The following is a 26,219-nucleotide window of genomic DNA, read 5'->3' as shown; positions in this document are numbered from 1 at the left end:
CTTAGAGATACATTATCTAATGGTATAGCTGCGCTAGATGACATTGCCCTTGATTCCAATTAAATAGTCAGGAACTTGGGAGTGATCTTTGATCCTTATTTGTCCTTTAATTCTCACTTAAAACAAATTTCTAGGACCACCTTTTTTCCACTTGCGTAATATCTCAAAAATCAGACATGTCCTTTCGCAAGAAGATGCAGAAAACTAGTCCACGCCTTTGTTACATCGAGACTGGACTATTGTAATTCATTATTATCAGACTCCAGCAGTAAGGCGTTAAAGACTCTGCAGCTTGTCCAAAATGCTGCAGCACGTGTCCTGACGAGAACTAAGAAAAGAGAGCACATTTCTCCAGTATTAGCATCGCTACACTGGCTTCCGGTTAAATCTAGAATAGAATTTAAAATTCTCCTCCTCACCTTCAAGGCCCTTAATAATATGGCGCCTTTTTACCTTAAAGAGCTGTTTGTACCTTGTCAACTCACTAGAGCACTCCGTTCCCAAAATTCAGGCTTATTTGTCGTCCCTTAAGTCTCTAAAAGTAGAGAAGGAGCCAGAGCTTTCAGCCATCAAGCCCCACTCCTGTGGAATAATCTCTCACTTTCAATTTGGGAAGCAGACACTATCTGTTCGTTTCTGAGTAGGCTTAAAACCTTTCTTTTTGATAAAGCTTATAGTTAGAGCTAATTAGTGCGGCAGAACGTAACTTCTCCTATGTTCTAAAATAGGAAGCATTTAGTTCAAAAAGGCATAGAGGTATTGATGTCTGATCTACTGAGTGGGCCACATGGTTTTCAACGTACTACCATACAAACCAATAGCCAGTCAGATTTACCTTGAGCCTCAGTGTACCCTCAAGTTCGGCCTGTATCATTGTATCATTGTTTACAAGGCAAAAACCCCTGATGACGCTAAGGCGCAAAGGGAATTTATGACACATGACACACGGAGCTTCTCTTTCCAGCTTCTCCTTCCTCTTCTCCATCCTTATCACATCAAAGTAATTAATACCTCATCAGTACATGTTACTAACTTGACCCCTTCCCCGGAGTCCCTCTGCCTTATCGCCCGCAGAACCAGGGCCACAGCTGTGGCCGCACAATGGATTACGATTTGTGGATCGCGCATCAGAGGTCGCAATGGTGGATCCAGTATAGGGCTGAACAATTTGGGAAAATAATATAATTGTGATTTTTTTCCCCCAATATTGTGATTTTTTTATTTGATCCTCGTTTTTTCCAACAAAACGTAATGAATGATTTAAATATGACCAACACAATATTGGATACATTTAGTGTAAAATCAATGTCTTACTGCTCCCAAGTCAGTAACATAGAATTTGCCTCTACTATACTTTGAAAATATTTTGTAAAAATCAAATTAAATGAAGTTATAAATAAAAACGGAGAAATGCACAGGCAAGTCAAACAGTACAGCTGCACAAGTCACCTAACAGACGGCGTGTGTGTGGAGCAACAACACAGCAGACATGAGCCGGCGTAAAGACCTCGAGCATCCCGTTCATGTCCGGGTGGTCTTGCAGCGGTATGGATGCGCCGGGCCTCAGCAGGAACACCCCCATGCTGAGCACATCCGTCTTGCAGATGTGCATGTAGGGGACCGCGGGCTCTGGATCCCCGCCGCCCCGGAGCTCGGCTCGCCGCCCCGGAGCTCGGCTTGTTTTACTGGGGAGCGATTTTCAGGTCCGCCGCTGGCACCGCGGTCACCAGCGAGATGAGCTCGCTCTATGTTTCCGCCACGTCGAAGACTTGAGACCCCTGTAGGTGACGCAGGCCTGCTTCGCTATCTTCTGGATCAGCGAAGTGTTGTTGTCCCGCGGCATTCTGGCTGCGGCTGAAGACAGCAGCCCGATGCCCTACTGTCGTTCGCACGTTATAATCGTGCACGTTGCGATTAGGATATCGCGTTTTATCATATCGTGATTTTATCGCAAATGCAATTAATCATTCAGCCCTAATCCGGTATGGCGGATTTTATATCGTGCGGGCTGATCGTAGTGGTAATGTTACTCGCCGTCCGAGCTCACAGAGACTTTTCCCCGATCCACAAAACAGCTGTTTATCCCTGCAGAAGGACGAAGTTCATTGCGTCGAAGGAGAAAGAGAAGAATACTCTCCTTTTTGGCCCAGCGCTGATCCCCGTTGTCACCAACAGAAGAATCTCTCTCTGTCTCTCTCTCTTCTCCTAACCTGCCTTCACACACGTTCCGACCTGCATTCACACATTTCACATATACATATATAGATCTGATACCTAAAATAGCGTGGTCGCATCTCTGATGGATCAGAGCTTGTTCAAAAGTTCCCTTCTTCAAAACATGTGGTTCTAGCTTCAAACCACGAGGTAGATCAGATTTCCTTTGTTTTAAATTTCCTTGTGCTAAACATCCCTTTGTTCAACTCACGTGACCTGCCTCCATTTTGAATCACGTGAGTGTACCACCATCTTGAATTCGGCGAGACTACGTCACCACGTGACTGCATCATTATTAGGGATGAACGAGTACAGCATTATCTGTATCTGTATCTGTTAACCATATGAATTATCTGTATCCGTATCCGTACTCGGAGTGGGCAGGGCCTAACCCGGAAGTGGGTGTGATTTAACCCGGAAGTTGGCTGGATTTAACCCGGAAGTAGGCCGGGTTGTCTTGAAACGGGCGGGGCTTTAACCAGTATGTTATTTTAAGCATGCAATTGATATGGGTTGATCAGAAATTGTTATTTTTATTGCTGATTAGAAAACTATTACAGGACAGCATTGAGCTTCAGATCAATGATTTTGATCACAATAGCAAACTAACTATTTACAGAAGTTTTGCAACAATGAATACAACACATGCTGTTGCAATTATGAAGTGAAATGTAATAACAAGTGTTTTCATAGTCAACATAACTTTCTTTTTTAACTTTTTTTTTAAATTTATTTCACACCAGGTGTGTGTGTGTGTGTGTTTTTGTGTGTGTGTGAGTGTGTGTATGAGTGAGTAAGAGAGAGACAGAGAGGGAGAGGGGGGCGGGGAGACTTTGTTCTACGGATAAAATAGTTCGATGCTGTTTTTCAGATCTGCATTGACTTTAATGAAGACCAGTTGTTCCACATGGTTAGGGTCTAAGTTTGCACGCTGTGGACTGACCACATTTCCAGCTGTGCTAAAGACACGCTCAGACTGGACACTTGTAGGTGGACAACTGAGATGCTGCAGTGCAAAGCGTGTAAGATTGGGCCAGCATTGAAGCTTGCCTGACCAGTATTTCACTGGGTCATCGGTAAGGCTGATGTCCCCATCTGCCAGGTAGGCCTCCACATCACCTGATGGTAAATGTGTCCTCATTGGAATAGCCGATTTCTTTTTCTGCAGGAAAGACAAGACTGAAGTCCTGCTGGTGTCAGGTGTCTCTTCTGTGTTTCTTGCAGGTGTAGCCACAGGGTTACAGAGCTCCATCCTGTGGAGTAATGTCCTCTTCAGTGCCTCCACATCAATATTGTCTGGAAAACAGCTGGCTTTATATCTGGGGTCAAGGAGAGTGGCAAGCAGAAATGTGGAGTTTGCAAAAATTAGTTTGGAAACGCCATTCTAGTTCTTTGCTCAGATTGGCTGCCAGTCTCCTTGCTGCTGTGCCTAACTTTTCCCTGGACTCAGCCGCAACATCTTGGCCCAGCCCCACTGTGGCATCCTGATAATCATCACCAGCCATGAACTGATCAGATTCATCCTCAGATTCCTCACCAGCTGCAAGACCTCCCACATGCAGTGACCTGATGATGGAGCACAGGCCATGCAGGAGGGGGATGACCTCAGAGATGGAGGCACTGTGTTTTGAGAGTGCCCTTGTGACCTCCTCAAAAGGACAAAGAACAGTGAGCATGTATGATGCTAACCTCCACTCATTTGGATAGATGATTGTTGGAGCTCTACCCATGTTAGACTCTGTGTCATAATCTGCTCAGCCCTGCGCTGTTCCAGCAGCCGCTGGAGCATGTAGAACGTATAGTTCCACCTTGTTTTTATATCTGTTATGAGCGTGTGCTGGGGGAGGTTCAACTGTGTTTGTGATTTTCATTCAGTCCGAGCATAGATATTGACTCGTATTACTCGTATAATACTCGTGCTCGGCAAAAGTGCTTTATCCGTACCGGATACTCGTTTCAGCCGAGTATCCGGCTCATCTCTTATCATTATGCCAGTGCCACTCCGCCTTTCTCTCTCACACACACAGACAGACACACACACACCCACCCACATAGATATACAATAGGTATTACATGTGTCCTAAATCGTGATAAATGCTGCTGCTGTTGTTATCTGTGATATAGTGGAGTTTTGTTAGAATAGTAATCATTGATTTACATTAATGTTATTATCCTTTAATAAATCCTAGTGTAATTTAAGTATCTGTATCTTGTGATTATTTGTGCATATGTACGTGAATACAGCTGGATTATGATAGCCTGTGCTCAAACTTAAAACCCTTCATTGTTCATCATGCAATAATTAATATTAAATATTGAGATTATTAATTGAACTTTTCCAAACTGAGACTGATCTTTACAGATTGACTGTTGGTCCCTGTTACCAGGGTGGTGCCCCATCGTTAATAAATTATAATTATAGATTGTGTTATTCTTAATTGATCGTTTTATTGTTTTTCATTAATTATTTAACTATTCTTAATTGATAATCTTATCATTTTTAATTATTTAAAAAAATTTTTTTTATTATTTTAATAATCATATTTCATGATTATTGATAATTAGCCAACGTCAAGTCTACTACTATTGCACCACAATATAGAGCAAAGTTCAGTAAACACATCACTCTCAGCCCTCCCCTTTCTGACGACAAATGCATGGCGTAAACTCAGGATACAAAATGAATGGGTTAAGTATACATTAAAGGTTTGGAAGAAAGGTATTAAACCTACCGTTATCTGTATCTAGGGCAACTATAACAGCTGCTCTTTGTACTTTTCTGCCTGCTAAATTAGACAGTGGGTTTAGTAGATGGGCGGAGAAGGGTTTGACCACAATAAGTCAATTAATTGAAGGAACGACTCTGAGGGCTTTCGCACAGTTTCAAGCAAAGTATGGTATTGAAGCTAATGATCCATTTCGATATTTCCAACCTCGGCACTATTTGACCACACACAAGGATTGGGACAAAATTAAGGAAACAACATGCAATTTTGAACAGTACTGGGTGGAGATAGCTGAGTATCGAAGTCAAACAAAACATATAATATCCTATTTATACAGTAGAATTCATATGGATACATCTATTGACACATTGGATATAAAAGGTAAATGGGAATTTGAGGCTAACATTGTGTTAGCCTCCAATTGTTATTATTGTAGATGATGAATGGGAAAGCTCTTGGGTGTCCTGGCACAAATGTTTAAAGGGGACATATTATGCCCATTTACTAGGGATGAGCGAGTACAGCATTATCTGTATCTGTTAACCATATGAATTATCCGTACTCGGGGTGGGCGGGGCCTAACCCGGAAGTGGGTGTGGTTTAACCCGGAAGTGGGCTGGTTCAACATAACTTTATTTTTTAACTTTGACATTTTTTTATGATTTTTTTAAAATTTATTTCCACACCAGGTGTGTGTGTGTGTGTGTGAGTGAGATGCGAGGGACGTTCACTGTCTCCCAGAGAAACGAACACTCTGTGTTCCCAGCACAGAAAGACGCGATCCACATTCGTTCACAAGTCACACAGACTGGCCTTGCTATTTTCACCTTACATTAACACTTAAAGTTTAGTGCAGTGTAATTGTTTGCCGTGATCAGTGTTGGGAAGGATACTTTCAAAACGTATTCCGTTACAGAATACAGAATACATGCCCAAAAATGTAATCTGTAACGTATTCCATTACATTAACTAATCTGAGTAACGTATTCTGAATACTTGGAATACTTCCGGTTTGTATTGCATTTTTTAAGTGTATGATTGCGGCGTTGTTATAGTCAGTGGAGAAGCAGCAGTTTAAACTCTCTCTCCAGCTGGATGTCCGGCTCCCATCCACTCCCACCTCTGTGCCGGCCCCACCGGAGGCTGAAGGACCCCCCCCCCCTGCGCCAAGGCTGCCTCGCGCCGTGCTACGATCGTTTCGGCGTCGAGTTTATTTTTTTTTGCGCTTGACGCGAGCGTATCGCTCCATGAAACACACTGAAAAATGATTTTAAACGATATTGATGACATTTTATATGATATAAATGATAAAGTATGCATCCCATAGTTTGCATTCCCCTTCTGTTGTCCTGGAGTTTTAATTTTACCAATTTTACCGATCACATTATTAAATGCCCCCCTCTGCCCATCCACTACAGACACACAAGCAGTCATAAAGATAAAAAGAGAGGGGGGGGCGGAGAATACGTAATTTACCCTCGACACCCGACATTGAACGGAGAGAACAGCGGAGAAGTTCTTGAAGATGGATGAAATTAAATTGGGACGCGGTTGCAGTTAATGTTGGAGCAACAAGTGACTAAATGCTTTTATACTACTTGGTCAACGGGTGATATTATTAGCGCTCGGTCCCGGGCCTGTAACGGTCCCGAGCGGGTAGCGGTGAGGCTCCTTCACGCCGCCGGGGGCCCGGGCGCTCTTACGGCAGCCCTGGTCTCCAGCTGCTTCCTGGGGGCTTTGCCGCCGGTGGATTTACGAGAGAGTGAATAAACTCGAGAAGTACCGTCATGTAATCCACTGATTTCAACAATGTAACTGTATTCTGAATACCATCTATTTAATCTGTAACTGTAACGGAATACAGTTACTCATAATTTGTATTCTAAATACGTAACGCCGTTACATGTATTCCGTTACTCCCCAACACTGGCCGTGATAATGAAATGCCAGTGTGATAATAAATGACAATTTCAAACCATACAAACTGTCATGTTGTACTGTATTTAATAGAGGTTTACTTTACTGTAAAGTAAGTGTAAATGTAAAGTGAAAACAACAAAACCAGTCACCATGACCCGTGAACAAATACAATTCACGTCTTTCCATACTAAAAACACAGAGCGTTCACTTCTCCGGGAGACAGTGAACGTCCCTCGCATCTGCAGCGCTCCTCTACTGAGCCAATGCAGGTCTCGTGAAAAATTTTCCAAAGACTCGTACCCGAAGACCCAGTCGGGAAATGAACGAATCATTTCTGCTTCCTTGACTGAGCCTATGGAACAGTCCCGATGCGCAGTGAACCTGAGTGACTGAGAGACAGAGAGCTGTTCTGTGAGTGAGTGAGCAGAGCCGTGTGTGACGGGAGGAGCGCTGTGACGCTGTGTGAGGATTTTCATTCAGTCCGAGCACAGATAATGACTCCGATTACTCGTATAATAATCGTACTCGGCAAAAGTGCTTTATCCGTACCGGATACTCGTTTCAGCCGAGTATCCGGCTCATCTCTACCATTTACCACAGTTGATATGGTTCCTTGGTGTCTTAATGAAATGTTTGTAACATATTTTGGTCAAAATACCACAAGGATCGTTTAAAACAGCACCCTTTTTACCCTGCCCCTAAAACAGGGACTGCTTTGCCCGCAGTCTGAATTTGGCCGCTCAACGTGCACTCGAGACGCCCACTGTTTCTTACTTACTCTCCACTGCGGTGTGGAAGAATGCCAAGTAGTTGTGGACCTTAACTGAAGCGGACCTGGCCTGTGCTGAAGATGTGGCTAAAGCCCTGAAGCCTCTAAAAGTTGCAACACTCGTAATGTCTGAAGAAAAGACCCCTACCCTGTCTGTTATAGCACCGCTGCATGCCCAGCTGTGCAACTGCGCTCATGTTCAAGCAACAGACTCTGCACTTAGGAGGGACATTACAAACACTGTATCCGGGGATCTTGGGAAGACATACGTGAATGACAGATCCTTTCTGTGCATAGCCTTTTTTTATTATTGGGATTAAATGGTAAATGGTTTTGTATTTATATAGTGCTTTTCTAGTCTTGACGACCACTGAAAGCGCTTTACAGTACAGTTTTACATTCCCCCATTCACACACACATTTATACAGTGCATCTATTCGCAGCACTTTGTTATTCTATGGGGGGCAATTCAGGGTTCAACATCTTGCCCAAGGACACTACGGCATGCAGATGGGTCAGACTGGGGATCGAACTGCCAACCTTCAGGTTGGAGGACAACCACTCTGCCACAGCCGCCCTAGAAAGATAATTATTTTATTTTACTTTTAATATCTTTTAATGGCCAGAATTTTGAGTAGTACGATCCCTAATGCTTCGCCTTTGCTGTTATATGGAAAAATAAAGAACAGCTGTTATAGTCAATTCTGTGCAGGACATGGTCATTATTCAAAAGCCACGTGTATCGTGATACGTATCTTATCGTGGCCTCTGTATCGTGATACCTATCGTATTGTGAGGTTGTAGGCAATACCCAGCCCTAGTAGACAGGTTGGGGTGTAAGGTTTGACCATGTTCGCGATGTAGACTGGGCTGTAACGTTCGCATCACGATACACAAGTACTAGTGTCTTGAGGCGGATGCTTAGCCTGACGTTGTCAGACTCATGATTCTAGTCAGAATATGAGTCTGAGACCGCTCCATTGGGCTGCGATTATAGGGCGTGTTTCAACCGCACCAGGAAAAAAAATGCCTCTTCGCTCAATTGGATAGACCACCAACCAATCAGAGCAACGTAGTATGTGATGTATGAATCCCGTAGGAAGGACGGCAAAAACATATTTTCGAACTACAAATGCCTTGATCGCGTTTCTCTGTTCCTCTTTCTGTTCTTCTCTGCAGGTTATGTGTGTGGCAGGGGGTGTGGCTGGTTTCTCCTCTGTACCAGACAAGGCACACCTGCTCTCACTCATTCATCAACCTCCCAATAAAAGCCTGGTCTTGACTGCACTACTCTGCCAGATTATTCTGTCTAGTTCGGTAGTGCGTTTCCTGTTTTGTTTAATCAGTACTGAACACCAATACAAATCACTGCTGCAGTACAATTCACCTTCTCATCTGCTGTCCATTCATTAGCTTAGAAGGATCTCCTCCTATTTATAAATATGGGTTTAGAAATGTACCGCATTCATTGCTCACATGATGAGCTGCTTATGTTGGTCATGATATAACAATATCCGTAAACAGCCACCTTTAAGCTACAAATGAGAAGTGTCATCCTGTGTGAAATTAATACACCTACAAAAAATTAGTAGTTGATCGTATTTGTTTTAGAAAATTACTATCAACTATACACACAAGCTCTCTCCCTATCTCTGTACTCTGCTCTCTCCCATGAAACACACACACACAAACGTCACTGCATTTTCAAGGTAGGCTGGGATTAAATCAGAGTTGCCCTTGTGCTGTTTTCTCTGCCTCAATGTTCATTCATCTCTGACTCCTTGCTCATACTGCAATTAATCGCCATGCACCATAACTCCTGCATGAAAAAAATGATTTAAAATTAGGAGTGTTAAATTAACAACAAATGTCACAGGAGGAAACATCAGTCAACTTCCTCACAGCATAGAGCAAGAGCAAAATAAAGTTTGAAGCTGAATGATATGTTATATGGTGGGTATTAGAGATGAGCCGGATACTCGGCTGAAACTAGTATCCGATACGGATAAAGCACTTTTGCCGAGTACGATTATTATACGAGTAATCGGAGTCATTATCTGTGCTCGGACTGAATGAAAATCCTCACACAGCGTCACAGCGCTCCTCCCGTCACACACGGCTCTGCTCACTCACTCACAGAACAGCTCTCTGTCTCTCAGTCACTCAGGTTCACTGCGCATCGGGACTGTTCCATAGGCCCAGTCAAGGAAGCAGAAATGATTCGTTCATTTCCCGACTGGGTCTTCGGGTACGAGTCTTTGGAAAAATTTTCACGAGACCTGCATTGGCTCAGTAGAGGAGCGCTGGAGATGTAGCGAGGGACGTTCACTGTCTCCCGGAGAAATGAACACTCTGTGTTTTTAGTATAGAAAGACGTGAATTATATTTGTTCACAAGTCATAATGACTGGTTTTGTTATTTTCACTTTACATTTACACTTACTTTACAGTAAAGTAAACCTCTATTAAATACAGTACAACATGACAGTTTGTATGGTTTGAAATTGTCATTTATTATCACACTGGCATTTAATTATCACGGCAAACAATAACACTGCACTAAACTTTAAGTGTTAATGTAAAGTGAAAATAACAAAACCAGTCTGTATGACTTGTGAACGAATATAATTCACGTCTTTATATACTAAAAACACAGTGTGTTCATTTCATTTCTCCGGGAGACAGTGAACGTCCCTCGCTACACACACACCTGGTGTGGAAATAAATTAAAAAAAATTAAAAATAAAAAAATCATAAAAAAAATTTCAAAGTTAAAAAAGAAAGTTATGTTGAACCAGCCCACTTCCGGGTTAAATCACACCCACTTCCGGGTTAGGCACCGCCTACTCCGAGTACGGATACGGATAATTCATATGGTTAACAGATACAGATACAGATAATGCTGTACTCGCTCATCCCTAGTGGGTATGTTCCTGAGGTAAAGCTGCCAACCATGGGATTATTGGGATCATGTATAGACAATAAGACGATTTGTCAGACAAGGCTGAAGAAGAAGATTTGTAAGAACATTAATATTATTAATAATACTGTTTCTGATTAGATTTATGATATTAATATTGAACAGTCAAAAACCACAAGATTGACTATAGACTGATGTCTTTGATATAATAAGAAATCCCATCTTAAAGCAGAGATAATTCAAATTAAATGAGAAAAAATTAAACACGAAACTGATTTGAAAAATTTATTTTTATGTTCATTCAGGTCTCTGATTTGCTACTTCTCTATCTCTTACTTGTTAGATGTCTAGAATGTAAAATCATTTGACAGAAATATAATGTAATATTCATCTTGATGTTTTCTTTGTGTATTATATTATATTATGTGAAGCATCCGTCCTCTAACTAGAAGGTTGGTGGTTCGATCCCAGTCTTCTCCTCAAGGTGCACAGTCAGTTAAGCATTTCAATTTCTCTCTGCTCTCCAACGGTCCCTCTTAAGGGCGCACATATACTATCTGTATTTAAAAATGTTTCAACATCTTAATTTGGGTCAAGGTCAACTGAGGAAGACAGAAGTGCATCTATAAAATAAGATGCAGATAAATTAATGTGCATTATACATTATTATATTTCTAAAAGGTTTGGTTTGTTATAAATGTCAGATGTAGTTATGACTAGTGTTGCACGGTGTACCGGTACTAGAAAGGTACCGCGGTACCCTTACGTTAAAAACGATACGGTTTAGCATATTTTTAGTATTTGACTTTATTAAAATAGCAGCAGTCAGAGCACACTCTCTGCTCCGCTCCCTGTCCCGCTGCCTGCATGCATTGACTGCGAGGGGCGGGGCTACCCAGTTCGCACACATGCAACAGGCAGCTTCACTCACAGCGAGTGATCTCAGGGAGACATGGCCGAGCCGACCGTCCTCGGCTTGTTGAAAGTGATTCTCTCTCAAACTGTGTGGCGCGACCGGGCGGAGACATGACAGGTGGATCGCGTGAAGCGAGAACTAATGCTTTGACGTCCGCATCTCTTTCACGGCGGAGCAGTAAAACAATTCGTTGTTTCTCCGGAGCCAGGGGGTCTCAGCTTGCGGCTCCTCGGCCCCTCTGCAGTGCTCCCAGTACAGTGTTCATATGTTGAACAGGAACGTCACGTTCATTTGTCAAATCAGCATCGTATCAGACCAGCATGAAAAAACAGGAGCGGGCGTGTGTGTGCGTTTGCGTGTGTGTGCCCAGGCAGCGCGCACACACACACACAGGCCCCGGGGCCCCGCCCCCACTCACTCGCTCAGGTGGCATGTTTTTACTTTTTTTTCACCTCAAACACACATCTGTAAAATGATGTTACTCTTGTGGAAATAACTATGTAGTCATATAGTCAGATACGGACAATAGGCCTGCATAGCCGTATATAATCAATGCTATGATGTCACCATGTAGTTTTCATTAATATCTTGCTGTAGGATAATACTAATATGAATGCCATTGGTTAAGTGTTCAAAAAGCTGGGCAGGAACAAGCTTAAAAAAGGGAACCCTACAGATGTTTTATTTATTACTATCATAGATAAATATACAAGTATCATATCGTATTTGTGGTATCGTATCGAAAGTATCAAGTATCGTGATATTTTGGCAGGTATAGTATAGAAGTCATAATTTTGGTATCGTGACAACACTAGTTATGACACTGCATGAATTATTCAATAGGATTATTCCTATCAGATTTCCGAGCTGCACGGCTCTGTCACTGAAATTATACACGACCAGTACACATATGCGTGTGTGTGTCTTAGCTGCCCCTGCAGTAAGGGCGACCCCAGGCTAACATAACCAATGTTTTTTTTCTCAGTGCTGGAAATCTAGCTCCATCCCTACGAGTTGGTGAGTGCAGCCAGAGGCCTACCAATGTTCTCCACATGGCAAAGACACAATCAGGTCTACCTCAGCCAAGAAGAGACACAGGATGCAGGAAACGCATACAAATGTTGGTGAAGAACATATATAACGATATATATATTAAGGGTTGACTGATTATCACATCAAAAATGCATTTTTTCTTATAATTGGAATCTATGATATCTTGAGCAACGTCCAACCCACAGCTTCTCAGTGGGGGAGTGGTGTGTTGGAAGTAATTGTTAAATGGTCTGTATTCATAAAGCGCTTTTCTAGTCTTGATGACCACTCAAAGAGTTTCACTGGACAGTTTGTTGCCATTCACCCATTCACACACACATTCAACACTTTTTAAATTTTATTTTGGGCAATCAGTATCTAGCATAATGAAACTTCTGTTAACAGATGGGGAAGGCTGGGATTGAGTTAGAGGACGACGGCTCTACCCCCTCAGCCCAGCCGCCCCATTAAAGTAAAGCTGAAGTTGCAAAAACACAATCTTATGAAAAAATGTCTTTGCCAATTTAAGATACAAAGAGCAAGAAATCTCTCTTCAAAGATAGTTTGTGAGCGAGGAACCAACAGTTTGTAACAACACTGTTTCTGCAGCTCCAACAAATTCGACCACTAGACGAAAAGCTGAATTTCCGCCAAAGGAAACCTCTGGGAACTCAACTTATTCCTGGCATATAGTACCCGTTTACAGGACGCGCGTTCCGCGTTTGCCAGCGACAATAATGGGCTGAAACATACACCCGCTACTGTGGAGAAGGGGGAGAGCCATTGCATCAAAACAAGTGCTCTTACTCTCTCACTCAACATTTGACAAGGTGGCCATCAGGAAACCATCAGTGAAATAGACAGTGAAAGAAGCAGAAACAAGTTTTTGATAGCATTAATGAATCCAGAAGAGTACACTGCAGTAGGTGTGGAGAGCCAGATAGCCAGAACCATTGTGTTTGTACAGAAAAAAGTGTAGAAATAGATTAATTCCTCTAATTTAGATTAATTATGAAACTGTAATGGATCAATGAATGCTGAACTGCAAATGACCCCATCAGAGAAAAAAAGTGATGTATGTGTGTGTGAATTGGTGAATGGCAAAAAAACGTACTGTAAAAGATAAGAATTTTAAAGTGTGTGTAAATGTGAGCGTGTGAATGGTAGTATTGTTTTTTCTCTTTTCTGTGTAACCTTTTGGCTCCATATTCTAAGCGTTCCAAAATGCTGGTTTTGTTGGGAAATAAAGCTGTAGGCCTCCCCGACTGTTAGTAGTTAATCACTATTGAATTTAGAGCCACGGATTCTCCTTTACCTCCTCCTCTTTCCTTTCAGGTTTACCCATGTCGAAAAAACCCATGTATTCCCACTCATTTTTCAGGCAATACTGATTAAAGGCAAAATACACATTGGACAATTTTCAAATGAAACTCACCTGTCTCTTCATCAATGGCAAATCGTCCAAGCCCACTCCCATCACGAATAGAATACCGGATTTCTCCATCTCTGCCAGTGTCGTCATCATTAGCGGTGACTCTGAGTAGGGTAGTTCCAATGCGGTCATTCTCTTTAACTAATGCTGTCAAGGCAAATTGGGAAAAGTATGGGGCGTAGAGGTTTTCATTTACATCTACCACTTCCACCTCAACGAATGTGACAGAGAGAAGAGAAACAGGCCTTCCCTTATCTTTGGCCTTCACAGTAAGGTTGTAGAACTGTTGGATCTCATAGTCAAGCTCTTTTGTCAGCCGAATAGCCCCGCTGGCCCTGTCTACCTCAAACCATCCATTGTAGTCATTGGCTAAAGAGTACCTGACCTGGCCTCCCAAACCCAGATCTGGATCCAGTGTCTCTAACCATGCCACAACCGTTCCGACTGGAAGATCTTCCAGAGCCTTGGCTTTGAACACATTAGGGATAAATTGTGGGGGACAGTCATTCACATCCTCCAATATGATCTTTAAACTTGTAACAGATAACCTTTGACTCCCTTTATCTGCCATGTCCCGAGCCTCAATTTTCAGATTAAAAGAAGAAATTAACTCCCTGTCTAGTTGGCCAGCAACATATACTATCCCATTAGTGGAGTTTATACTAAACTTGGTGGTGATGGTCAAAACGGAATATACAATTTCCCCATTGGGTCCAAGATCTTTGTCAGTGGCCTCAACCTGGATGACTTCTGTGCCTATGGCAGTATTCTCAGGTATGACAATTTTATAGCCTCCTTCTTGCAAAAACTGAGGCGCATTATCATTAGCATCTTCTATGAAGACACTAAGCAATCGCCAGGCAGTTTTCCGTGGCAGGCCAAGGTCAAAGATTGTTAAGTTGAGGAGATAGCGATCTCTCTTTTCCCTATCTATGGGCAGAAAGACACTGATGAGGCCTGTCTCCATGTCAATGGTAAAACAGCTATCAGTGTTTCCATCTGAAATGGAGTAAAGAATCTGACCATTGAAACCTGTGTCACCATCGTAGGCATTCACCTTGAAAACACTCGAGCCAATCTTTTGATCTTCCCGCACAGCTATATCTCTAGGAAAAGTTTTATCAAATCGGGGTGTTTGGCGATTGACAGAGAAAAGGTCAATAAAACCTTCTTCAATTTTGGGCTTGGTGCTAGCTTTGGACTTTTTAAGTAACTTTTCTGCTAACTTTTGGGCTACCCTTGTCTCTTCACAGTTAAAACCTCTTGGAGGAGATTTTCCTTGAACAACTGATATGTTAACAAACATAGGATCAGAAAAGTTCTCACCATCTGTGGCTGTTATTTTTAGACTGAAGACGCTGTTTGGACTAGCTGTCACAAGGGGACGTCGCAGTGCAAGGACCCCTGAATCTGGGTTCAGGTCAAAGTAACCCCATTCGTTCCCTGAAATTATTTTATATTTCACCAGCTCTAATTCATCTATATCAATCGCTGACATTGTGGTGATCACTGCCTCCACTGGAAAATTCCTCGAGATCACCCCCTGGCATGCTACATTCTCAAACAATGGCTGGTTATCATTAACATTTTCCAGGTGGATTGTTACATTGACTTCACTCTCTCGCCTATAAGGCGAGCCCCAGTCAGATGCTCTAACCACAAACATAAAGCTCTCTGGTGAGGATTCAAAGTCCAGCTCTTTAGTGGTTCTAATGATACCAGAAAACTGATTGATTTTGAAAGGTAATGGCAGAATGCTGGAAATGCTGTAAGTAATGTATCCATTTTCTCCTTTATCCTCATCTACTGCAAAAACTGTTAATACATCGGTCCCAACTTGTACACTTTCATTAACAGAAATCTCATAAGACGACTGATCGAATGTTGGTGTGTTATCATTGGCATCCTCAATTGTCACACGCACTTTAACTTTAAGCTCACTACCTATTTCCAATACCTCAAGACTAATGACATCCTGGGTCCCCTGAGTGAGCCAGGTAGTGGTAGATATGACACCTGTTAAGGTGTTCATTTGAAAGAAAGCTGAATTTGGAGAAGGTGCCAGGAAATATTCTGCATCATCAGGCTCTGGTTTAATTTTAACAACTTCTACAATTGTTCCTGGTGGTGAAATTTCATTCAGACAAACTTCATAAAACTCCTGTTCAAACTTAGCTTCCCCTGTCTGCCGTTTCTTGAGGACAATGTGGACAACCTTGACAGCAGAGAACTTCTGTGGGGCTCCCCTGTCTTTAGCTTGCAAAGTGAGGTTACATCCATAAGGATATATCTCCCATTGTACTGACTCAGAGGCTTTTATTGCAAATTCTCCTTCTTCACATCTTTCTATGAAAAACTGCTCTGAGGGCTCTCCTCCTACAATATCCACTGAGTCTATTTCTCCATTTATACCTTCATCTAGGTCTTCAACAGTGACCATGGCATACACAGGGTTTTTATCAAGCCATGTGGGACTGTGGGTGACCACATTCATCACTGGGGCATGCTCATTAACACGCTCTACATGAACAAAAAGCTTGGCTGTGCTGCTGACACCATTATTTCCATAGAGCTTCATTCCGCGGTCCACTGCAAGAATTTCTAAGTCGTACCGATTTTGCTCATCAACATTTAGCTTTCCACTGAGAGAAACCACTCCACTGGTTGGATGTACAGCAAACAATTCCATTCTCTCCTTGAAAAAATAGTAAAACTCCCCATTGGAGCCAATATCTGCATCTGTGGCAGTAACTTGTGCTATGCTCGTCCTGAGAGGTGTGCTCTCCGCTATGGTAACTGAATATGTAGTGGGTGAGAACAAGGGTCGGAGGTCATTCATATCCAAGACTTGGATGCTGACTTTAGTCCAGGTCTCAAGGAAAGCTTCTCCCTTGACAGAGGCTTTCACTGTCAATACATAATTATCCTGAATCTCTCGGTTTAAGATGGCTGCATTGCCACCTTTAGTCCTTATGCGCAGGAAGCAGAAATCCCCAAGCACAAACTCCTCTGCTTTGAAAAGCCCTTCATCATCACCTAAAGTGATTCTGAAGCGGACCTCCCAGGAGCGCTGAGCCAGGTGGATGCCCATTTTAACTTTACTGTTGGCAAAAGTGCGTGCAGCTGAGTTTTCGTAGACTGTAGCATGGTAGACAGCGTGAGTAAAGCCAAAATTAGGTCCATCCGGAGGAGCCCCCTGTGTGCTCTGGCTGCAGGAGAGTGGTAGTTTTAAAAGCAACAGCAGCAGGGCCAGGCCGAGGAGAGTGGCTCGCATACCTGCCCACTGGGACATATTCACATCCATCCCATCGTCACTCAATCCTACAATAGAAAAAGACAGAGAAATAGAGAACATTGTTAGCCACAGGGGCAGGGAGTCACAGCAACAAAAGGCATTCCACAAATCCAGGACTTGACTTTTCAACTCCCTGGCCTGACAGGATACTAATTATCCATTGGACTACAGAGATTGATTAGAGTAGGGAGTGGAGGAGGTGTCCACAGTTACCAGGGAACCAAAATGAAGGCTGACATCATCTTTGTGTGGTCTCTGTACACGATTTTTGATTGCAAGTTTCTGTTAAACCAGAGGTGATTTCAGAGGGAACAAAATAATTGTATAGCTAGGAAGAGCAGTTAAGCAACAAAACAAGCACTAAAAAAAATAAAAGCAGAGAAAAAAATGGGCTGCTGCACCATATCGTGACAACTGTAGCCCTGTGTCTCCAAACCATGTAATATCTCCAGATATGGTTATGAAACTGTTATACAAGTCAATGATGTGTTTCTGTTCTCCTTTTCAGAAATAAAAGTGTTCTGAAAGTAAGAAACCACAAATATGTGCCAATCTAGGCCCTTTGGGATAAAGCCTGATCCGCTAAAAGCCATGTTGTGGCGATGGGAGTGCCACAAAGGTCTGTATTTTAATGACTTGCCACTTTCCACCACGAGGGATGGAGAGATGAGACAGGAAACAACAGTCCATGTCCGAGCGAATTGATAATAACACACTACAAAAAGCTCAGCAAAATCTATTAATTGTCAGCACAGCACATAATTACATACACATGCACACAGTTCCTGCAAAAGGGATTAGGCGGCTGTGGCTCAGGGGTAACGCAGTTGTCCTCCAGCCAGAAGGTCCACAGTTCAGTTCCTGACTTCCACATGCCTAAGTGTCCTTGGGCAAGATACTGAAACCCACAGAAAAGTGTTGCACTGTATACATATGTGTGTGTGAATGGGAGGATGGCTAAAAAAAAGGTACTGTAAAGTGCTTTGAGTGGTCATCAAGACTAGAAAAGCGTTATATAAATCTAGTCCAAAATGGTACAGGTTTTTAGAGTCTTACCCTCTGACAAAAAGAAACATTTAACTTTGTAAGTGTAGCTTCAGCCAAAACATTGGAGACAAATGCTCAAGCCAGCCTTTAAATGCAATTCAGCAGCCATCCAGGATGAAAAGGATAAATCCCCAAACAAAACACCTCAGTTTTCTTCAATCTCAGCATCAACTTCATTATGGGCAGATGTGGGAGGAGGGCAATCAGCAGCACTAGTAGTGTCTCAGAGCCGTCTCGGCCAGCTTTACTGGGTCAGTACAACTACTGCCAGCTGGGAGGCAAAGTAATGCAGAATGCAGAACATTGTTTTAACCCTTTGGATCCAGGCTGTTATTTAGCAAATTTTACTCTTTACTTACTGACTTATAGAAGAGACGTTACATCTCTAACCTAAGTATATGGATAATGCTCATCATTTGGCATGCAAGTGGTACTTTATCAAATTCGTATGGGTTTTCTGCCTGTATATCAACACTGCAAATTCACAATGCGAAAATATGTATGTAAAGCTATAATGCCAGTGTCCAAGTGAAAATAACAACCCTGTTGAAGGTAATTCTGAGCTCTGCTAAAAATAGTGAACCCTTTTGAATCTCTTGTGTTTAGGTTCTCTTTCTATGTGGGTAAAAATGATTCAGTTACCAATGACAAGAACTGTGCAGTGTAATACAGCTCATTAGAAATATAGGGCTACATGTCAGTATGCAGTACGGGAGCTATTAGGTAAGGTTACAAAAGGTGTGTCGTTCAATTAACTGCACTTAAAATTTTGACACAGCTTTTAACAAACTACATAAATGACATTCTGGCAAATCTACTCTATGTAATGTCATGCTGCATTAGATACTCCCAATTATTGTTTGCAATGAATCTCCTCCGCCCCGTTAAAACCTCTGAAAGTGTGTGTATGCTGAAAGAAATGGAATGTCTGTGGAAAATGTTCATTAGACGGCAACACCTTGTTGTAGGGCTGCACCTATAGATTATTTTGTATTGATTCCTTTTTTCGATTAAAATAAATTATCCTCAAGCAAAGGTCCGAAAAAACCTGCGTTATGATTCAGTGCCATATATTTTGAAGTAGCCTAGTATTTGTATCAATTTCTGGATGAACTAAAAAACTGTCAGATAAAGTAAAGCAAGCACAATTCAATAGTATTTCAACAGTGTTTATTATTAATTTTCACATTGAACTGGAGGGTACTCTAATAATTTAATAATAACTTTCTCCCACTTTCTCTTGTTCAATGAGAGAAATAAACTCTACAACGTGCTGCAAGGATTTACAACGATAAATGCAAGAAAAGTTGTGCAGCCAAAATCTAATAATAGGTCCAGGTCCGTATAGAATGGCGCCTGGTTAAGATCTACACCACGGTCAGCCAAATTGGGACCCTTTACTTTAGATAATCTTGGGCAATTTTTATTGCTTCAGCTTGCTCTTCGGATGAATCCATGCTTTGACTAGGCGCAGCCATCTTAGTTAAGATGCAAATCTACCTATTTACGTAATCGATGACGTCATTTACATCAACGCATCTCCCCAGCCCTAGTTTGTGGCACCACTGCTGTTACTACTGTTGAGCTTAAATTTTGCCTGCTGTTATTCTCACTTGTTACTATCCCACAATACCTTAGAGGCAGCCCGACTTGGAAGGACTATAAACAGACATCTGGGTAGTGTTCTCTAAAATGTTTGATATCACACACACACACACACACACACACAGAGAAACGCATACTACCAGAAAATCAGGAATCTGAGTGTTATCTTTTGATAGGATAGGCTTTGTCCTTCTGACAAAAGATTATTCCAAAACTACACATTTTGAGTACTTCATAGTATTAGTGGCAGAAGTATAACTAGTACTCCAACAAAATCACTTTCATGAATAGTTTATGGTAAAAAAGCTTTTTATCCTTCATAAAATATAGCAGAAGAAGATCATTCTTTGTTTTGTGGAGGGGGCTTTGTAGTAAGGGCATTTTAGCAGATATTTGACCAATCTGGGAACTAAATTCTTACCAAGAAATTTCTTCACAATTGTGTTTAGGAAGGTGTGTAATATCATGTCTTAGAGTGTTGAAATTCAACTCCTGTGGGAAACCTCCTAAAAAATTGCTCAAATTTGGGGTACCTGTAACCGATTTTTGAAAAATCGAAAATGTTAATTTTGGCTTTAAGTAACTTGTGAGTGGTCAAACTAGGGGTTTTTCATGATTCTGAGTTGATTGCAAGCATTAGTTTTTCACCAAAACCACTCCTTAGTGCAAAAACAGCCACCCCCACTTTTCCCACTCACTGCATTTTCAGCCCTAGTTAGTAGCTAGTGCTAGACATGCTGAAGCCATTTGCAACCGTCTTCGATGTGCGTCGTTGACAGACACTACTTTTTCTGTCTGATATTTGACGGAAGTCAGTATGAGCTGACTTCCGTCCCGTTGTCCCTGTTCAGCAACAAAAATCTGAAAATGAACAAGGCAGGCTTTTCCAAGACTAGCCTGAAGGATTTAACTGATCCGCTTGACCTCACTAACCAACCCTCCTCCACTCTGGTGGTTGATGGTGGATGGCTTCTCTACATGGTGAAGTGGGAACAAGGTCAGAGTTGGCAGGAGATTGCCAACAGTTACCTGAGATACTTGCAGGGTCTTGGCTGTCGCTCTCAGAAGATCATTGTGGTCTTTGATGGCTATAGCAGATCGCCAAAAGATCATGACCACATCAGACGTACCAAGAAGTCATGCTGTGATCTCCAGATTCGACCAGATCTGATACACTGGACACCAAGAGCAAAGTTCTTGGACAACACTCATAACAAGAGTGAGCTCATCCACCTCCTCTCTTCAAAATTTCGAAAACTTCACATCACTGTCGAGCAGTGTGACAATGATGCTGACACTTCAATTGTGAGAGAGGCATTGGCTGCTGCTAGAGATGGCTCTGTTGAGGTCAGTAACATTTGGGTACATATTTTACTTTCATCAGCTATGATTACTTTGAAAAGAAGAGTATTCACATTGTATAATAACTTGACAATGGTTATCTGTTTTTGCATAGTTCATCACACTTGCATATCTTGTTCTATTTTCAGGTGCAGGCAGAAGACGCAGATGTGCTGGTAATGCTGGTGCACCATAGCTGAAGCACAAACCATCCGATCTACTTGACCACGTCTAAGGGCTCCTATGATGTCAGGAGGATCCGAGAAGCTCTCTTTGAAAGACAAAGACGCTACCTGCTCTTTTGTCATGCCTTCACTGGTTGTGATACGGTTTCTGCAATCGCTGGCCATGGGAAAACAGCTCTATTTGACAGGTTATAATAATAATAATAATAATAATAATAATAATAATAATACATTTTATTTCTATTGCACTTTGCATTTGAAACAAATCTCAAAGTGCATTTTTTGTGCAGGGGATATTGATGAACACATGGACATCTTCCTTGACACACAGGTTTCTAAGGATGCAGTGATTCAAGCTGGTACAGCCATCTTTCAGTGCATTTACCATGCACCAGGTACCAGTTTGGGTTCAATTCGATACAGCATGTTCTCACAGAAAGCGGCAGCTGGGGTGATCAAACCAGAGACTCTGTCTCCAACAGAGGGTGCAGCTGCACAGCACTCTCTCCGTGCATATATACAAACCCAGAGGATCAGTATTATGCAAGATATTCAAATAAACGAATGACGCTACTTTTCAAACTCAAATGTCTAAGGAGCAGTTTTGGTGAAAAACTAATGCTGTCCTGACAATTATTACCTTTCCATGAGGCTATTGCTTTAGACAAATAGAAAAAAGATAGAATTTTTCATGGTGTTAACTGGGTTATTTTTATTTTTTATTGTTTTTGGGGAGGCGGGGGGGTTTGGAACCCTTTATTCGTGAATAATGGCTAAAAATGCAGTGAGTGGGAAAAGTGGGGGTGGCTGTTTTTGTACTAAGGAGTGGTTTTGGTGAAAAACTAAATCAACTCAGAATCATGAAAAACCCCTAGTTTGACCCCTCACAAGTTACTTAAAGCCAAATTTAACATTTTCGATTTTTCAAAAATCGGTTACAGTTACCCCAACTTTGAGCAATTTTTTAGGAGGTTTCCCACGGGAGTTGAATTTCAACATTTTAAGACATGATATTACACACCTTCCTAAACACAATTGTGAAGAAATTTCTTGGTAAGGATTTAGTTCCCAGATTTTCATATGTTGCCCTCACTATTGACATAGGATTACTCACAAACTACACAGTATCGGTACTTTGAGAAAAAAAACGCTCCTTTAAACCTCAGAACCGCAAATGTGCAATCAATTGCGCATACACGAGAGGCGGCTGGTTTGACCGCGGTCTCTCAACCATGGCTTCCCTGCTCTGATGCGGTCAGTATATCATATTAATGAGATAGTAAGTCATAATAATGATATACTAAGTAATTATGAGAAAGTAGATCATAATTATGAGATACAGGATTTGTATTTTCTTCATCACAGTGGCGGAAATGGGCTTCTATAGAAAGTTGAAGGACTAAGTTACAAAGTTGTAAAGCTACTTGCTTATCAACTAAAAGGGATCTAACATTTACATCTTTGTTTTTGTGACTAGTCAGGCATACTGTGATTTTTCTGTTAATCTACAGGACAAATACCAGTTCAATGATTAGTGTGACAGTAACATTATGTCTAATATATGAGGATATGTACTCAATAGAATAAAATAATAGAGTGGGATAAACAATTTATTGCAAAACCACCATTAATGATGCGATGGAATATTAATTTAATTAAGAAGCTAATAAATAAGCAAAGGAAAGAAGGAATTAACTAAATTCAAAATTTTGTCGAAACGAAGACATCTTATACAATCAAATACAGGAAAAGATGTTGTAATATGTTCTAGAACATGAAGCAGGGTAGAACATTTAATTGCCCTGATAATAATAAATACCTGCGGCTTGTGTGGTGAGACTTTGCGTTAAGAAATGTTTAGTTTAACCACAACTAGAGAGGTTTATGTGAGGTTTGTCTTGCAGGCTGGAGTCACAAACCACACAACTGCATTATGTGGGGAATGCATTTCTCTCTTAAACACACACACAACCTATGTTAATCAAATAATTCAGCCACAAGGACAAAATGGCTTCAGAAATTGAAGCAGTGTTTCGCACACACTGTGAATCCCCCTCCCCCAACCCCATTCAACTGCTGCAGAACATGAGAACCCCCTGTTTAGCCAGTTGAGTGCTCTGAAAGAGGAAGAGGAGAGTAAGATTGAGCAGTAGAGGATTGCAGTTTAAATGCTTTTGGAGAAGAGGAGAAGTAAAGACAGAGTGCAGGTCTGTAATATCAATTACTTGACCTGCAGCTCAATGCTACAACAGGATGGAGGAGGGAGGGAAATGTATGGGTTGGCCCTCTGTGGTCCCCTGTTAAGTCCAAACACAATGTACTAAACATGGTTTCATCCATCTACTAATTCCAGGAAATCTCTGTTTTTGTGTCTGGGCTTTAGTGCGCGTTTTAGCATGAAGTAGCATGATCAGCGCCAGCTCTCATAAAGGTGAAAACGGTCACACTGGCTGTATGAGCAGCAAGGTTGCGTTGCTGAATATCTTCCTTTTAATATTGGTTATCAAGTTAGAGCATCAACACTGCCTGCGTGAGCACCACATCTCAGGCGTGTCTCGGGTATGTGAGGTGCAGCTCAATTATTTGCAACACTTCCTGTACCAGTTTCAAAGTAAAAGCACTACAGTGTTTGTTTTAACAATGTTTTTATTGTCATTGTAGGACTGGTAGATGAATGGTTTAATAGTATAAAGTCCTAGCATCTAGTTTAGCATATATTCTTCTTTTATTTAAGGAAAAATAGTGGTCGTACAAGAAACCCACGTGGCAGGCACACAGCAGAAAAGCTATCGAAACAACACACAACTGTGAGACGGAGCCACCGCATGGAGCCAGTGTGGCTCAGGTGTCCCACATCCATATTGACAAAACATAATTTCATATGATGATACTTTGTGCCTCATTAGAGTGTGTAATATAGCAGATGACATTAGGGAGGATACAATGCTCACTGCACACCACTACCCACTTGTTACCGTTAAATCTGCATCTCCCACATGCCTGAATAAAGACATGTGGAGGTGAGGGGGCTGGGAGAGCACCAAAGAGGATCAATCAGCGCAGGTGAGAGCTGTTAGCTGATTGGTCTGCTGCCTCATGGTGCCTCAGAGACTCACAAACTGAAGAGACTGAGAGAAGCCAGAACGTGTGTGTTAAAGTTTATGTTTTGGATCGCGCCGAAGGAGGAGGTGAGCACAGCCCCAATTTTGCGTGCGGCGCAGGAGGTGACGGCGAGCGGGGCTCCACGGGATCCCGTGCCCCCCCGCGGCGCTGGGTCTTCAACCCCCTTCCTGTCCCTGCACCCAGGCTGGTGGTGAAGCCGGCCTACCCTGTCCCTGCACCCAGGCTGGAGGTGAAGCCAGTGTCCCATGCAGCCCCTGTCCCGTGTCCCTCGTTGCCAGAGGGGCCGACGCCTACAGCCCATGTCCCTCGTCGCTAGAGGGGCCGACGCCTGCAGCCTCTGTCCCTTGTTCCTAGTCGGCAGAGGGGCCGACGCTTGCAGCCTCTGTCCCGTGTCCCACGCCGGCAGAGGGGCCGACGCCTGCAGCCCCTGTCCCGTTTGCCTTGTTGTCTGAGAGTCCGATGCCTGCCGGCCCTTCAGTAAATCAGTTCACTAAGTACTCCGTAACAGTCTGTCACAAATATCACTGCATGGCTTACAAAAAATTGGCAAGTGGTAAAACTTACCATGCGATACATTAATACAAATTCTATAAACAGGTGAACTGCGCTTTGTTGCAGTTAGTGGGGGCAGGCAGTGTGCTAACAGTCACGCTGTAGACTGAGTAGAACATGTGTTCTTCTACATCCTCCGATAGACTACACAAGATAAGTTTGAATATTCGATTATATTTATTTCACGGAGTGACCCATGACTGATGCAGATCTCCATCATGGCAACAATATTCAGTGAATCACTTCGTGTTTGGCAAATTGTCTTCAAAGTAAAAGCACAAAATTGATTTTGTTGCAGCAATTATTTATATCCAGCTGAATCACAGAGCTTTTACTCTGAAAAGTTGTGAACTTGGGTCAGAAGACTGTTGATTGCTAAACAGCCTTCTGAAATAGCTGACATAAAATGTATGAAAAAATAACACCAGTTAAGCAAATCATTTAAACATATAAAAAACAAAAACGAGTTTAATTTTATGAAAAACATTGACTCTAAAATCTTTATTGCAGGAAAACCAAGTATGATAACTGCAAAATTGTACTTCACTCTGCACAATGGACTGTATATAAAAAGCTCTGTAGATAATGTCCAGCACACAAACAAAGAAAAGACACAGTATATTGTAGAACTGTTTCAGGAGGACTCACTAATTACGAGGTAAAGTTCTGAAGAAGCGCTTGAGAATGAACACAGGACAAGCAAGAAGCCCATTCCAAACAGATTTAGGAGTGGCACTGCACTAGTACAAATAACATTGAATTAAAAAATATTAAACTTCCCTAAAGTTGGGGTGTCACAAGAGGGCAAAAAAAAACTACAATGCAGAGCTAGACAGCCTGAAGTGAGCCAAGCTCTAAAGACACCGGATTCTACATTTCCAATATTGCAACCAATATCAAATTTGTCAGAAAAGCAATTATTCCATGGGTTTGAATACAGATCTGAGTTATCACAGACTGATTGTTGATTAAAAAATGTTTGCCAATACCAGATGATATTTTACTCCACCGAGACCTTATTCTATAAATATTAAATGGTCTGTGTTTATATAGCGCTTTTCTAGTCTTGATGACCACTCAAAGCGTTTTGGAGTACGGGTTTTGCCATTCACCAATTCACAAACACATTCATACAGTGCATCT

The 26,219-nt window shown here is 42.0% G+C and overlaps 1 protein-coding gene across 2 annotated transcripts in view; it reads right to left on the bottom strand.

Moving 5' to 3' along the window:
- fat3a (FAT atypical cadherin 3a) overlaps positions 1 to 17,244 on the bottom strand; it is an 80,158-nt gene extending 62,914 nt beyond the window's left edge. The window contains exon 1 of one of the 2 annotated variants that reach the window (XM_061073215.1): positions 13,932 to 17,244. In XM_061073215.1, coding sequence (XP_060929198.1) covers positions 13,932 to 17,232 — 3,301 coding nt within the window. In that variant the 5' untranslated portion in view covers positions 17,233 to 17,244. The remainder of the gene's footprint in view (positions 1 to 13,931) is intronic. The other variant, XM_061073214.1, reaches the window with a different exon arrangement.
- Positions 17,245 to 26,219: the final 8,975 nt, after the last annotated feature.

This window comes from Limanda limanda, chromosome 6 (genome assembly GCF_963576545.1).
Source record: "Limanda limanda chromosome 6, fLimLim1.1, whole genome shotgun sequence".
NCBI lineage: Eukaryota > Metazoa > Chordata > Actinopteri > Pleuronectiformes > Pleuronectidae > Limanda > Limanda limanda.
Note: the sequence above shows the minus strand (reverse complement) of the source record. Positions and strands in the feature narration are given on the sequence as shown.